A 13,983-nucleotide genomic window follows, 5' to 3' on the forward strand; every position below is an offset into this window, starting at 1 on the left:
CTCAACAGTTTCTTTTTTAAATGGAGCAAAGTGAAACTAACAGATGTCGAATTTCAGAAGCCAGAATTTCAGAGTTTTGAAGGAGTTTTGTCTGGTTTTCAGGTGATTTCCTGCAGCACTTACGGGAACTCTCCCTCCAGAGCACTCCAGCTGTTGGGAAAAAGATTTGCGGCTGGTGTGGAGGGCGTGGGGCTGCCTGTCCCTGAAGGGCACAGCTGGCCGGGGTGCCGTGCAGTCCATCTCCCTCATCCAGTACGGGTTTACACCTGCTTATTGTGGAGAGAGAGGCTGCGTTATTTCGCAAGCGTTGGACATGTCTGCATGTTCATTTTGTCAGGTAAATGCTACTTAGAAATGCTTTTCCTCCTGCAAATCTCTCGGTGGAGGGAGTGATCTTCTCAATCCATACTGGGCAGATAGCCATTAACGTTAAATATAGTAAAAAGCAAACGTTCCCTACTGAAAAAGCATTGGCCTTTGAGAATATAACTTAAAAAACTAACACACAAAAACCAACCAAACAAAAAACAACAACAAAAAACCCCAAACAAAAAACAAAATCACCAAAGAAACAAACAAATAAAAACAAACAAAAACCAACAACAAACAAACAAATACACATAAAATGGAATGCTTATGCACTAAACCCTGACTGTAGAATATTGTGAATATAAAGGCTGATGCTGTTAGGTATCAGCAATCTTAGCTGAGGACCCCAGAGTACATGTGGAGAATAGCTGCAATTGCTTTCAACGTTGCAGTAACATCACAGGATAAAGTGCTGTGCACTCCCTGAATATAATGAGAGAAAAGATTACGTCTTTGCAACTTACTGGTTGAGTTACTGCGAGTCCGTTGACAGGCAGCTTTACTGTGCAGAAAGCCATTTAGTGCTTCCAAAGGCCTTTCCTTACATGTTGGTGTTTCCTAAAATAAATAAATGAAGAGGGATAAGGCTATTGTTATGCAAGAAATTCTCAAAAGTGATTTGAACTTAAAAACAAAATTTCTCCTAATTTGACTTGCACAAATTTCAACATGAATTAAAAAAAAAAAAAATGGAGCAAAATCAATTATTTTAAATAAATGCATTTATAAAGATGAATGCAGCTCAAAACTTTGTTATAAACTTGATTATAACTTGCCAAAGTAAAAAGAGAATCATAGATTCTTTAGTCAAAATTGATAGAAAATTAATTGGGTATCCCTAGGTGGTTCAGACAAACTAATATTTTGATGTACAATAAACTGTAGCCATGCTTGTCTATTTTCTGGAGATAACTGGCACTTTGGGATATTCAGTTTCCATCATCTTAGACAGGCATTATTTTCAAAAGGAGAATTCTTAGGCCTGGCTTTGCAATGGTGGGTAGGTGCCTAATTTCTACTGTTTTCAGAGGGATGCTTTTTAGTCAAAATATGATCTGCATGTTTAAAAACCTTAAAGGACTAGACTTGAGTTTTTTCCAAAAATTCAGCCCCTTCTGCTTGAAAAATTGTAGTTGCTTTTGAAAATATGGCCTCTAATCCTAGCATTTCAAAACTTGTAGATAAAATGTTTAGTTTCTAAATGCAAGTTTTTAGAACGGTTTGAAAGTAAATAAATGATTGTATCTGAGCAACAAATGATGCTAGGAACAATTTCTGGATGTGCATGGTTCCTGACATCCCGCTTCTGTTGTGACACAGGGAATGCCATTGATCCTGAGGCAATCACAGTTAAAGGAAAAACATTTCTAAATGCAGGCATCATACAGAAACTGATTGAAATATAGGAAAAGCCCAAATATAAATGGTTTTGTTCTGCGGGGACTACGAAGGCCACAAGAGCAGCATCAGAGCAGGATCTATGTGTTCTAATCTGTCTGGAGCCAAACAAGGCACTTTCTTCCCACAGCCTGATTTTAGCAGTGCTGTTTGGAGATTCCTCAACTAATAAATGATCATTTTCCTCTTTGACAGCAGGTGGGGCCATTGCTAAGTAGCAAAATCCTACTCCGCAATAAAAAATGCAGAGAACATCCTTAAAAAGGCATTTTGAAAATGATTTTGTGATGTGTCTCCTATCAAGCTAGCTAGCTTAAAAAGCCTTTGCTATTAACCCTTAATCAATTAGGTGCAGGTTTTCTTTAAATGCACAGTTCACCTGGCTGCCTCTTAGGTGGTATTGTGCTTCTAGAGTTTAATATAGTTCCTTTCTGGCCACTTAGGCATTTAAAGGAGAGAAAATAAACAAAAATCTTGGCAGAATCCAGCAGACATCTGGGTAAGACAGTTGTTCTCTGCCATCCTAGAAAGAGGTGCATTCTACTCAGACCTGATAGTAGCTACAGTCAGGGGTGTTTTCTCAGTCTAGGTTTATATCAGTTTTCTGTGTGATCCTACTGCAGAGAACAGGAAGAAAGTGCATTTTTGTTTTTTCCTTGAATATAATGATCTGAAGTCTGTAACAAATCTCTGGATGAGCTCTGTTGTCCTCAAAGTGGTAAATGTGTGTTAGGGGCCTAACCCTGTCCAGTCATCATCCTTGGGTTTGCTACAGAATTTGCAAGTGAAGAGCCTTTGGTGCCATCTAGTTTGGGTGGGGATGAGAGGACAAGAAACCTGAAATGAAATGCCTAATCCAATGAAATGGATTCTGTGAAAGAAAGATTAAAAGATCACTGAACGATTTGGTGAGAATCCAGGATTGCTGACCTGTTAATGCTCTCCCGTGTTCCCTTCTCTCTGTAGCAAATTCCAGCAATACTCACCATGGGAAGTTCCTAGCTATAGATCCTAGATCCACAAAACTTCTTCAGTACCCTGCTCTCTGGCTTCGGGATTCATGGATCTTCCCTTAAATCCACTTCTGCTTTTGCTTATCTTCCAAATGGAAAATCAACATTGTCAAGCTGTGTGTTTCTAAAAGGAAGGGTTGTGCAGCCCTTGCTAGAATTTCCCAGGGCCTTGGCCTCCCCATAGCCTCTGTTTATCTGGGAAAAAAACTATGCTGAAAGTCACCAGCGTCTGACCACAAGAGGTCTGGGGTTTTGTCAGGAAGAGCAAAAGCATGTTCTTCAGATGTCTGATGCACAAATTCCCCATCTCTCTCAAGTAAATGTTGTCAAATCACCCCACCGTTGTGGGAGGGGACCACAACTTTGATGCTTACTTTGCTAGACATCATGAAGTTCATCAGCTGTGTTCTTGGGTGAATAAGAGATTCAGTCTCCTTGCTGGACAGATCTTTAAGTGACTGTCCTTTTAGTGTTAACAGTTCATCCCTTGGGCTCAGACGACCGTCCTCTGGGCTCAGACGACCATCCCTTAAAAAAAAAAAAGAAGAAATTAAAGAGGAACATACATGCCGTTTTACAAAGAACAGTTAACAGTTCGGCACTATTGTGCTGCATGTCTCATTGAGGAGTGGGCTGTAATCGTTCCTTTGCCTTAAGCAAACCTGCCATGAGTCATGTTGATGTGTGATGCACCCCATTCCCTGCTAGATTGTTTTCCTGTTGCTGGTCTCTTCTGCTTAGTCCTGGTGATCAGTTCTTGCCTTTCCATATATAGCTTATATCCAAGCTAAGGTAGCATAGAATAGAATAGCCCAAGTCAGGCAAAATATTCCTCCTTTCTCATCATCTTGTGTTTGCAAGTTGATCAGGGAACATATGCTTTACTCCCTTTCGGGAACTTTGGCTCACATTGCTTTCTTATGGCCTTGCTAGGCTGGTGACATCCTACATTGGGCGTTAATAGTGCAAATAGCAAAACACTGTTTGGAAACCTGATGTTATGTACAAGCTTTCATTCTTCCAGGTTTTATTTTTTAATGTAACTGAGAAGCATCAGATCTCTGAATGGTCACAGTTTTATTTTTCCAGAACTTTGACCTGTCCTTTTGACTGGAAGCATTGCAAGAATTTATTCCCAAACATCACCATCTTTCTCTGAAACTGAACCTCAAAGCATAGCTCGTCACAGAAAGATGGTCATACAAGATGCCTGCAGACCAATGGCTCCCTAACAAGCCTGCTGATTCCACATGTACCGTACCTGTTCGCTGTGCCTCCAGCAGCAGGCGCGTGGCTGCCCGTGAGCCCTTTCCAGAAAGATGCACAATTCGGGCTCCTCGAGAGCTTGATTCCTGAGCTGCTGCTCCCTGTGCTTGTACACAGCCTGCAGATGCAACTGTCCTGATGCAGAAGACAAAGGTTTTGTGAAAGAAATACACACTGAGGACATTAAATGTTACTTACAGTTATCCTGAGCCTTTTTAAGAAATGCAGAAAATGTTCTTGTTCTTAGAACCAGATTGCCTCCAAGTCGAACAGGAACAGGCCTTTAACACTGTGCATTTGTGAAAGAATAATTGTTTTATAGAGTCAATGTTTTAAAAGAAGTTGTTTTCCTTAGGACTTCAGTGGCTTCTGGCTACAACAAGGAAGTATTGGAATAGAGTGCCCTTTGCATGCAGGGGAAGAGCAGATAATAGACTTTTCACAGTAAGTGGATAAATTTTGCCTATGCCAACTATTATAAGAAAAGACAGGGAGGAAATTAAGTGTATGCCAGAAAAGGAGGTACTCTGGAAAGCAGAAAAGGTCTGAATGGAAAATAAGTGTATACAAAACACTAGAAGCTCCACCGCTGGTGCAGACTTGTTAAGTGTGGGCAGGGAGGCAGAGAGGACTGCAACAAGAGAAGATTCTTTGTGCACTCCAGACTGGTTGAGGTTGCCGTAGTCTGTGTGTTGCATCTGGAGGACTAATTGTAAGCACATTTTTAACAGTTATGAATCATTAACATATGGCCATACAGAAAGAGAAATAGTGTCTGAAGTCATATGAGTAAGTAAAGCAAAGAATGGATTGACTAAGCACATGAAGGTCAACACGTTTGTCTAGGACATATGCTCCTGCAGCACAAATGCACGAACACTTAAGAATTCTCAAAAGACACGGAAAGCTAACACACCGTTTGTTTTCCATTTGCTTAGTAAATCTCCTAATTCAAGTATTCACTTGTTCTGCTCCCAGCTGAACCCACCTCCTCTGCCCTGGCCAGCCTCTCCATACTCCACATAGTGAAGGGGACTCTCAGTGTATCCTGGATCCAGGCTTGTTCCCAAGAGATTTGTATGACTGAGGTATAGATTTCTGAAGGGGAGGCAAATTTCATATGTTAGGACAGGCCACAAAATATAGCAGTGGTCAACTGTCTGTATTGTTCCCAGGTCCCCTGCTCAGAGTGGCATGATCTATTTCCAGTAATCCATAGTTGTCTGACAGTAAAAGGAAAACTTTATGACAACTTTCTTCACCATCAGCAGGGTTTCCTTTCTGCCCTAAGCAGAGCTCATCCAGCCCTGAGAGTTAGAGCCATTATACCCTTTCACCACAAATCAGTAGGAATCACATCGTACTTGACTGACAGCAAACACAAACTTCACATTTATGGCAATGTCAATAAAGGTCATCATCTTCCAGGCTGAGTGTTGAAGCCTGACTCCAATTCTGAGACCTACCAGAGTAAATCTAAGGCTGTGAGTGAATGAACAAATGAATGAATGAACGAATGAATGAAGTATTTAACTTGGAGCCCCAGGCTCACTGCAGGCTGAATTCAGTAGGTAATGGGTAAGGACTATACTTGTATTGACTGACTGGTTAACTCTGTGGTTCACTTGCATTCCAGATCGTCTGCCATTAGTGAGGAGCATCTCAATTTTACGAAGCCTGTTTTGTTCATGAAGCGTTCTCCAAGAGAGTAACCAGTAAGAGCGTAAGCACAGACAGAATTCTATTATAAACCAGTTTTTTGAACTCTGGTATTAGTTTTGGAGCTTCCATATTTACTTTTCACCCAAGGTAAATATCTTGGGAAATACATAATTTAAACCAGGGCTACATTATGTTCCTTTTTATCTTATGTCAGTGCTTTGAAGTCTTTGGCGTGGTAACATAATAAAGATTAGAATTCTGATGTCTCAAAATTTCATATCCTGAGTAGCAAAAAATATGAGCTATCTTTTCTGTTTGTTTGCACTGGTCCTTTAGATATCAGTAAGAAACTAGACGCCAGATTCTGCATACATGAAACATCCATTAGATTCACAGGATTTTCAATAGAGTAATGTACTTGTTCTAAAACATGAGAAATGTAAGACAGATAAGCCAGGTAGGAAATTATTCTGCTGGTTAGCTAAGTATTTTGAGATGTCAGCTGATCGTGGGTTGGGGCTGTTGTGAAAGAATAATTGTATAACAGAGTCAGTGTTTAAAAAAAGCTGTTTCTAGTTTTTTCTGTGGTCAGAATTAAAGTTTGGAATTGCCAGCTTTTCTTTTTAGGAGTCCTTACTCTTGTGTACCGGTCCCTTAAAAAATCTATGTATCCTCTCACAGACACTGGTCAGGCACACACACAGAGCTTTGCATAGCTGTTGTCCTCGTTTCATTTTGTTCTTGATTTTAAATTAACAGTGGGCCTTTTCAGACTGCTCCCAACTCATCTCTGTTAAGAGCAGAGCATGCTTATGCCCTTCCTATAACTTGCTTGCAGTGTGCAGCTGCTGCGATCATAGTGTTTGTAAAACGCTTCATAGTTAGTTGTCCAAAAGTCATTTGGCTCTCATCAGTTTCACAGGACATCACAGACTGCAGTGGGTTTGGCTCTGAGGTTTTTCATTGCAGCACCATGTAAGTCCTTTGGGGAAAACATTGTATTTTGTACAATGGGACACATGCCAGGCTGGAAATTTTGGGTTGTTTGGGACATACATGTGAAATTACACCAAATAAAAATTGATGTGTATATTGTTTCCAAGAGCAGTAAGTTACATGCACTTAGAAGGAAATGGAGGTTAAATCCATTGTACACTGCAGAAAAATCTCAGGAACAATTTTTGTTCAAATCTGTAGTCATCTTACCAAGTTGGGCGACATTTCAAATACACAACGTGTGTCGGGTAGTTCTGCAATTCATTTATGTGTATTACTTAAGGAAAAAAAGGTTTTTGCAGGGCTGAAGGGACATGAAGCAAATATCTGTATGTTGTCAGCATCTGCACTTTTTTGGATCCAGGATATAGATCACTATATCCACATCCAAGTTATTGCAACATGACAGAAAATTAATAAAAGCTGTTCTTTAGAAAAATAAACATTTGACCAATTCATGTGCCAGTAGCCAAATTACTTTGGGTTTTGTTCTTTAATATCTTTTATTTCCCATCTCACTTATTATTTTATGCATAGAAATACTGCTGATTGTTCCAAGAGTAAAGACAGTGTTTATTTTGCATCCTCCTCCTCCTTTTTAAAGTGTCCTGACCATTTTGAAAGGCGATTTATAGTGCTGAAAATTTGCTAATATAAGGTTGGCAGGTTTGCTGTTGTGTGGGCAGGTGGATTCTAGGTCAACTTTGGCTGGTTATTGTTAGAACTTACGCTTAAATGTATATTTGCTGCCAGTGAATAAAATCTCTCTACCTAGAAGGGGCTTTGCCACCGAGCACTTCAAGACTGGAAAAACTGTGTTATAAGTTCCACTCATCGCTGTGAAAACAAAATGAAGAAAGCCTGTGGGAGTGCATTATAAGCAAACAAATCTTTAAACTGAATCAACTTGGCTGAAAGATAAAAGTCGGAGGTGGAGTTCAAGAGCCTCCTGGAATGCATGTTTGTCACAGGTGAGATTAGATTAATTTTTTGTGTTTAGTTCTGGAAAAGTTATTTGCACGACCAGGCCAACTCTCTCCTCTTGCTCCCCTTTTCCTGTCATACAAAATGCAAAACTTCTGAGTACGTTTTCTCTCTGCCACTTAAAGAATTTCTTTTTCCTTCAAGCTCTTATTAGACATTTCTAGCCCACAGTCCTGTGTCAAAACATCTAATTCCAGATGTTGTTTAGAAATAAGGGTAACCATGGCATCTGTGGAAAACTGAAAACTTTTGTGCAGTCTTAACATACGACACAGTAGTGAGATTGTCTGAAACGAAGTGTTATACAAGGCTAGTTCAAGTAAGGTCTTTGACTCGGTTAACCAAGCATGTGACAATGAGCTGATTGACTGCTATTAAAAAAAAAAAATGTAACAGCACAATAATGAATTTAAATATTTAGCTTTTTTTGCCCCCCTGTCTGTGCAATGGCTGGAATTTCCAAGTGTAAGATTAAGAGAATACAATCTTTGGGGATTTTCTTCAAGAAGCATTTTCTTCTGCATCAGTTCTAATAGAGAAAGGGCCAAAGTCTCTCTGGCATAAAATGACATGACTCCACCAATTCTGATGTGCCCCAGCCAATGCCTCGGTCTTTTCAAAATATTTATAGTAGATGCAATTTATTTTCCCAGCAACATATTCCCATTGCAATTAATAAAATGGTAGAAGCTAGAAAGTCTTTGAATGGTGCAGTAGTCAGGCCATGGGATTAAGGTTCTGCCCTAGACAACCATTCAGCACATCAGATGTTACAGATGTTTCCACCCATTATCTGGATTTTGGTTTGTTTTTCTGGGAGCCTTTGCCCTGGCGTGCATTTTGCAGTACACACTGTCTTAATGTAACAGCTCCTTTCTCAACTTGCTCTGGGGATAACATGGCCCTGAAGTCACAAAAGCGAGAAAGCCAGGATGACAGAAAGAGAGAAAAAGTAGGAAAAGGGCAGCGAACATACAAATGTCTAAATAAACGCAATCTTCTCTTCTGGCTTTGTTTTTCTATCCTGCCCATAGGCTCGTGTTTGAGACATTACAGTCTGTTGCCATAACATTTGTCCTGGTACCAATGGGCCAGCTAACCAGTGCTTGCATAAAAGCGAGTTGATAAAAACATATTCTAGTGATGACCAAGGGAGAAAAATGACCTTTTTACTTTTTCCTTCTTCAAGCAGAACGTCAGGGACCAAAGGAAGGAAGGATAGAGAAGTTTCTAGATCTGAGTGGAGCCATGCAGTCGGATCAGCTTGGATCCAGTGTTTGTATACAGAGTCAACCCTTCCTTTTTATAGTTTGTTTTAGATGCTACTTCAACCAGCCCCTCTGGCTGGTAACTCTCAGTGCTTCCCAGGGTGCTGGTGGTGCAGGAAAGAGGTAATGGGAGGTTCTTGAAGCAGCTTTCAAACCCAGCAGAGACTGCTGTTCTCTGAAATATCAGATTTGATAGTCTAGTTCTCTCCATTCTTCCTACAACTGGCATCGTTTCAGACTTTGTTATGATATGAGCAGACAGGGCCATCTTTGGCAGCTCACACTGTGTTAATGTGCAAGGTATCAGACACCACTTACAATTTTTGTGTTTTCCTTTCAGGCCACCTGAATGCTGCTGATTTTCTGAGAAGGGAACTATAAAGGACATCTGCTTGTTTATAGATGGACAAGATGGCTTTGCACCTCTTTCCATACCACCCCGTCTTGGAAGGTAAGTGGTCCAGAAGCTGAACAGATGACACCCAGGTAATCATGGGTGCTCTAGACACAACAACCAATAGTCAAATGAGTGAATATTGGAACACAGAAATGAAATTAATTCAACGTCTAATAGAGGTTGTGCTCATGCTGTTATGCTTCTCCCAACGGCTACAGCAACATTTTCTATTGAAGACTGAAGTGAAAGGAACTGATGCCATGATTTATAGATGCCCACTCTTCAAAAATCCTCCTCTTATCTCTCATTTCCTTGTTGTAAGTAGCATATAGTTTCTCAGACTGTTAGTAATGGGCCACAGGACTACTCTTTGGGATCCCAAATATTTTAGTATCAAGAAAATGTGCCTCTAATACATATGCAGTAGTCCTGAAACACTGTTTGATTTCCTGATGGTTTATGCAATAAAGAATCCCATACAATCAGCAGAGTGTGGCTCAAAGAGATACTTCAGATTTTGAACAGAAGAGAAGAACTATTTGGGATACTGATGTTCCAGGTTCCACTTCAGCTCTGAAGAAAAGATGCACAGGGAGCACTGAAAGACACAGCACTTGTAAACATTCTTCTTTCCTTCCAGAAATTAAGTTGTTGAGTTTTGTATGAGTTATTAGCACCTTCAGAGTCGTGCTTAAGGCTGCAGGCACTGGAAAGGAGAATAGTGGAATATCCTCAGCAACACCACAGAAAGAATGGAATCAATTTTCTTGAACAAAGACAAGGATACTTCAGCTCTGAGTCACACAGCATGAATTTCTGAAGTGTCACATGGAGATAGTGAGCATTACACTGGAACTTGAAAAATGCTGGTTGACTCCTTTCTTAAAGAGAGCTTTTAAGCTCTCTAAGACATGTGGTATGGGAAGATGGTTCTGACAGATTTGTACTTTATATGGAAGATAGAGATCACCACTTTCGTAATATTGGGCAAAGCCTCAGCAACAGTAGTACAGGATAATGTCAGTGTTCCTGTTACCAAATTTCATCCTATTTAGCATGCAAAGACTTTTTAGAATCACTCACTGATCCATGACTCTGAAAGGTATGGAAGATTAGCAAGTGGCATCTGAAGAGGTTTATATTGCTTTGAGAGCTCTGGAGAGGGCATTTAATGTACCCATTGTCTACTATGACACTAAGCAGCCCAAATGCTACTGTAAGGGACTGGGCTGCTAATTAATGTGTCACCATCCATGCAGGCTCCTGACCCATCCTGTTCAGTGAAACTAACACTCCAGCCTAAGAGTGGATTTATACCCTCAGCACTTATATTTTGTCAGTGCAATGGCATTAGTTATGAGACTTACTCTGTTCCCCAGATTCCTATTTGAGCTACTCGCCAGATATAAAAGCAAATTATCTAAATTTACAGTCTGCAATAAGATACTGAGTAGTTTCATGTGGGTATGGATCACAATAGTTATTGGAGCCTTGCGTATTTTGGAGGTACACAAGCAAGTAGACTGTGGCAGCTGATACACACCTAAGAAAGTGCTTCAGCTTTGTTAAAAGAGCGAAGGAGGGAGACCAACTCCTTCACTCCCAGAACAAAATCATCAGAGTGCATACGGACTGTTTCCAAAAGGGAGATGGCGGTACAATTTTGCAGGTGACTGAGTGTATTTTGAGACTTGGGTCAGTGTCGCCTATTTATGTTTTCTGTCAGAATGTAATAGATAGTTGGCTTGGTTTTGTCCTCATGCTGGGCCTTTGCCAGGGGCTGGAACATGTCACATCCAGAACTCTGTGCTGCTGCAGTTCTTTGCGATACTGGGCTGCATGCTGTGATTATTAGCAGGAAACTCAAGGAGTAAGAGGAGATTCTGATTTTCTGTGCTACCGTGTCTTTAGATGTAGAGGTCTAGTTTTAGCTAATTTCTATTGAAGGTATGTAAAATAAAATAGAATATCTAAGAAAGAAATGTTATAGGTGAAAGAAACAGTTCTTTTACACAAACTACTATTTGCATAGGTAAAAGACATAATAATAAAGGAGGTGCCAGGAGGACACAAACTGTATTTAAGACATGCCTTACTTGCAAGGAAGACCCTTTTACACATCACATCAACAAACATAGAGAAAGTGGAAAAATTAGGGTATGTCACTGAAAAGGAACTTCCTGACAGCATCTAAAATATATTGCTCAGACTGAAAAATTCTTCGGACCTTTAGGGTTAATGTAGATACTTCTTGATTAAAGAAAAATGTTGTGACATGAGGCTGTTAAGAATTTTACACCTCTAGGAAAAAGTGACATCTCTGGTGGTTCTAGAGCCATCAATACCTCCTTCCTGAATCAAAGAGAAAGAACATCTGCTTGCTGAATCTCCCATGTCTTTCATAGTAGTAATATAATTCTTGCTTCCATGGCTTGTGAGATCTCCTGGTATCACACTTTACAAATGCACTTTACTACAGCTACAGTTTTATATTTTGAGCTGAATACCGTATTTCAGACAGAAAGCACCAGCTGTGCTAGTTCAGATACACCGAGAGTGTCTGAGCAGTCACCGGTTTCAGCAGAACATCAGTCAGTAGAGTGCAACATCCCAGCAGGGAAGCTAATATATTTTCATGCTGCTTATGCAGAGCAGGAACATTGCAGGCTCACAGGGTCAAGTACAACCCTGTGTTCCTGAGAAACATGAATTAATCCATTTAGAAACTACTGCAATAGGAAACATTACAATATATCGCACTGACTTGCCTACCTTGGTGAGTAACTTTCCTCTCAGGTTGTTGCAGTTCTCATTTGCGGCAGCTTTGGACTGGACCATGCTGGTGATCACACGTGGAGGGTCAGGTGAGCTGTCTTCTGTCTCTGATGTGCACGGTAGTTGTGTTCTAGGACAGCAGTCAAAATCATCTTGACCCCAGCTGGTAGAGATCTCAAAGGGATCAGGGTATTTCTCATCCGGACTTGACCCATCGTCGCTGTTTTTGGCATTGCAAAGTATAAGTGATCTTGAAATGGAGCGAAACTTCCTTGACCTCCTGTTCCCAGCATCGCTCTTTCGATCCATCTTCAGAGAGCTGGTGGTGCTGCTCTTTTTCCTATCGTTCTCCCATTTATGCGGCATGATACTTTCAATAACTTTCTCCGCTTCTCTGGTGCTAAATATCCTCCAGGAAAGGAAACATAAAAAGTAAGTTGTAATATACCCCACTTTCTCCCACTTAATAACCTACACTACTGGAAAGCCCTAATGAATAAATCGAATCAACAGAGCCTTTCAGTCTGCTAACAGCCACGTGATCTCTCATGACTTGCTAATTCTGTTTCTGTGCAGTGCTCTACTAAATTCTCCTTCACCTTTTCATTCTCTTCCCTTGCTTCCCAAGCACAGCAGAGTGCTTTTAATAAATGTTTTTGATGCTTCCATTTGTGCTACTTCTTTTGGGCTTCTGCTGAATTTGCATGTTGAAATCCCAAATTGAAAAGGAAGATACTTTAAAAGCATTACTCTATCCTCCTTACATTATTTGGAAAGAGGAAGCTCCTTCTGAAGTTTGATTCATGAAACCACTATAATTCAAAGAAGATTAATCAAATTGTCGAGGTTAAGTTCTCCGCCTGGCACATCTGATTTGTAAGTGGTTTAGCAAAAGTAGATCTTAGCTGTGAGAGGGTGAGGAATGTCAGGCTGCTATAAAGCTCCTACCTTTGCAGACCATAGCTCACTTAAGACCACGCATTTAACAGCAACAGAGAGATCCAGTGAAGCACTTAAGATGTGAATATCTGATTAGAGATTGAACTCTATAAAGGAATACAGCTCCAATACATCAATCAAAACATGTCCCATTACAGAAATGTTTTGTTTCAGCCTATGATTCAGCATATGAAATTAAGAGGAAATGGAAGAAATGCTACACAATCAGAATCGTTGGAACATTTGTAAAGTTGGAACTTTTGTAAAATGAATAATGAGCGCGTTAAGATAGCAAAGGGAAGATTTGTTAAACCGTTTACTTTTTCTCTCAGAAAAAAGGTTTGAAGAAATATTTTGGTAGGTATGTGTCAGTGCTGAAAATTCAACAAGAGGAAGTATAAATTTATTACTTTGTCTTTCTCACTTATTTTTTATTATATTTATTACACAAACTTTTCTGTTCTCTTCACAGCACCTATTTGATACTGTATGCTGCCATTTCCAAGAAAATACCTATTGAAACAAGAGGATTTGCATAAATCAAAGATCCTATAAGGTATCACATGCAAAATTCAAAGTCAACGTAATTCAAAAAGCACTTCTCAAAGATATCATTGAGAGAAAATGATTGTACATTGTGCTCTAACCTAGGTGGTTGTGTTTGGTTCAGTGGTTTGGTTTGGTTTTTTGAAGGGGGAGTTGTTTGTTGGTTGGTTTTTGTTTGTTTGTTTCGCCCATTTCTATGCAGAAGTAGGTAGGTAGGTATGTACTTTGTACCTGAAATGCTGTTGGTGATGCAGAAATAGAAGAGGCAGATCTTCTAAAAGCTCCTTACAGCCACAATAAACACAGGCCTGCCAGTTCTGACCAAGCCAGATCCGTATAATAAACACAAGCCAGCCTTTAATAAATCTGC

General features: G+C 40.1%; 1 protein-coding gene across 1 annotated transcript in view; it reads right to left on the reverse strand.

Moving 5' to 3' along the window:
• IL16 (interleukin 16) overlaps positions 1 to 13,983 on the reverse strand; it is a gene marked incomplete at its 5' end in the record, with an annotated part of 34,540 nt that overhangs the window by 17,391 nt on the left and 3,166 nt on the right. Inside the window, 5 exons of the mRNA XM_080351167.1 lie at positions 124 to 266; positions 834 to 927; positions 3,179 to 3,288; positions 4,037 to 4,181; positions 12,126 to 12,537. Coding sequence (XP_080207293.1) covers positions 124 to 266; positions 834 to 927; positions 3,179 to 3,288; positions 4,037 to 4,181; positions 12,126 to 12,537 — 904 coding nt within the window. The remainder of the gene's footprint in view (positions 1 to 123; positions 267 to 833; positions 928 to 3,178; positions 3,289 to 4,036; positions 4,182 to 12,125; positions 12,538 to 13,983) is intronic.

Source organism: Nesoenas mayeri (assembly GCF_963082525.1).
Source record: "Nesoenas mayeri genome assembly, chromosome: 11".
In the NCBI taxonomy this organism is placed as follows: Eukaryota; Metazoa; Chordata; class Aves; order Columbiformes; family Columbidae; genus Nesoenas; species Nesoenas mayeri.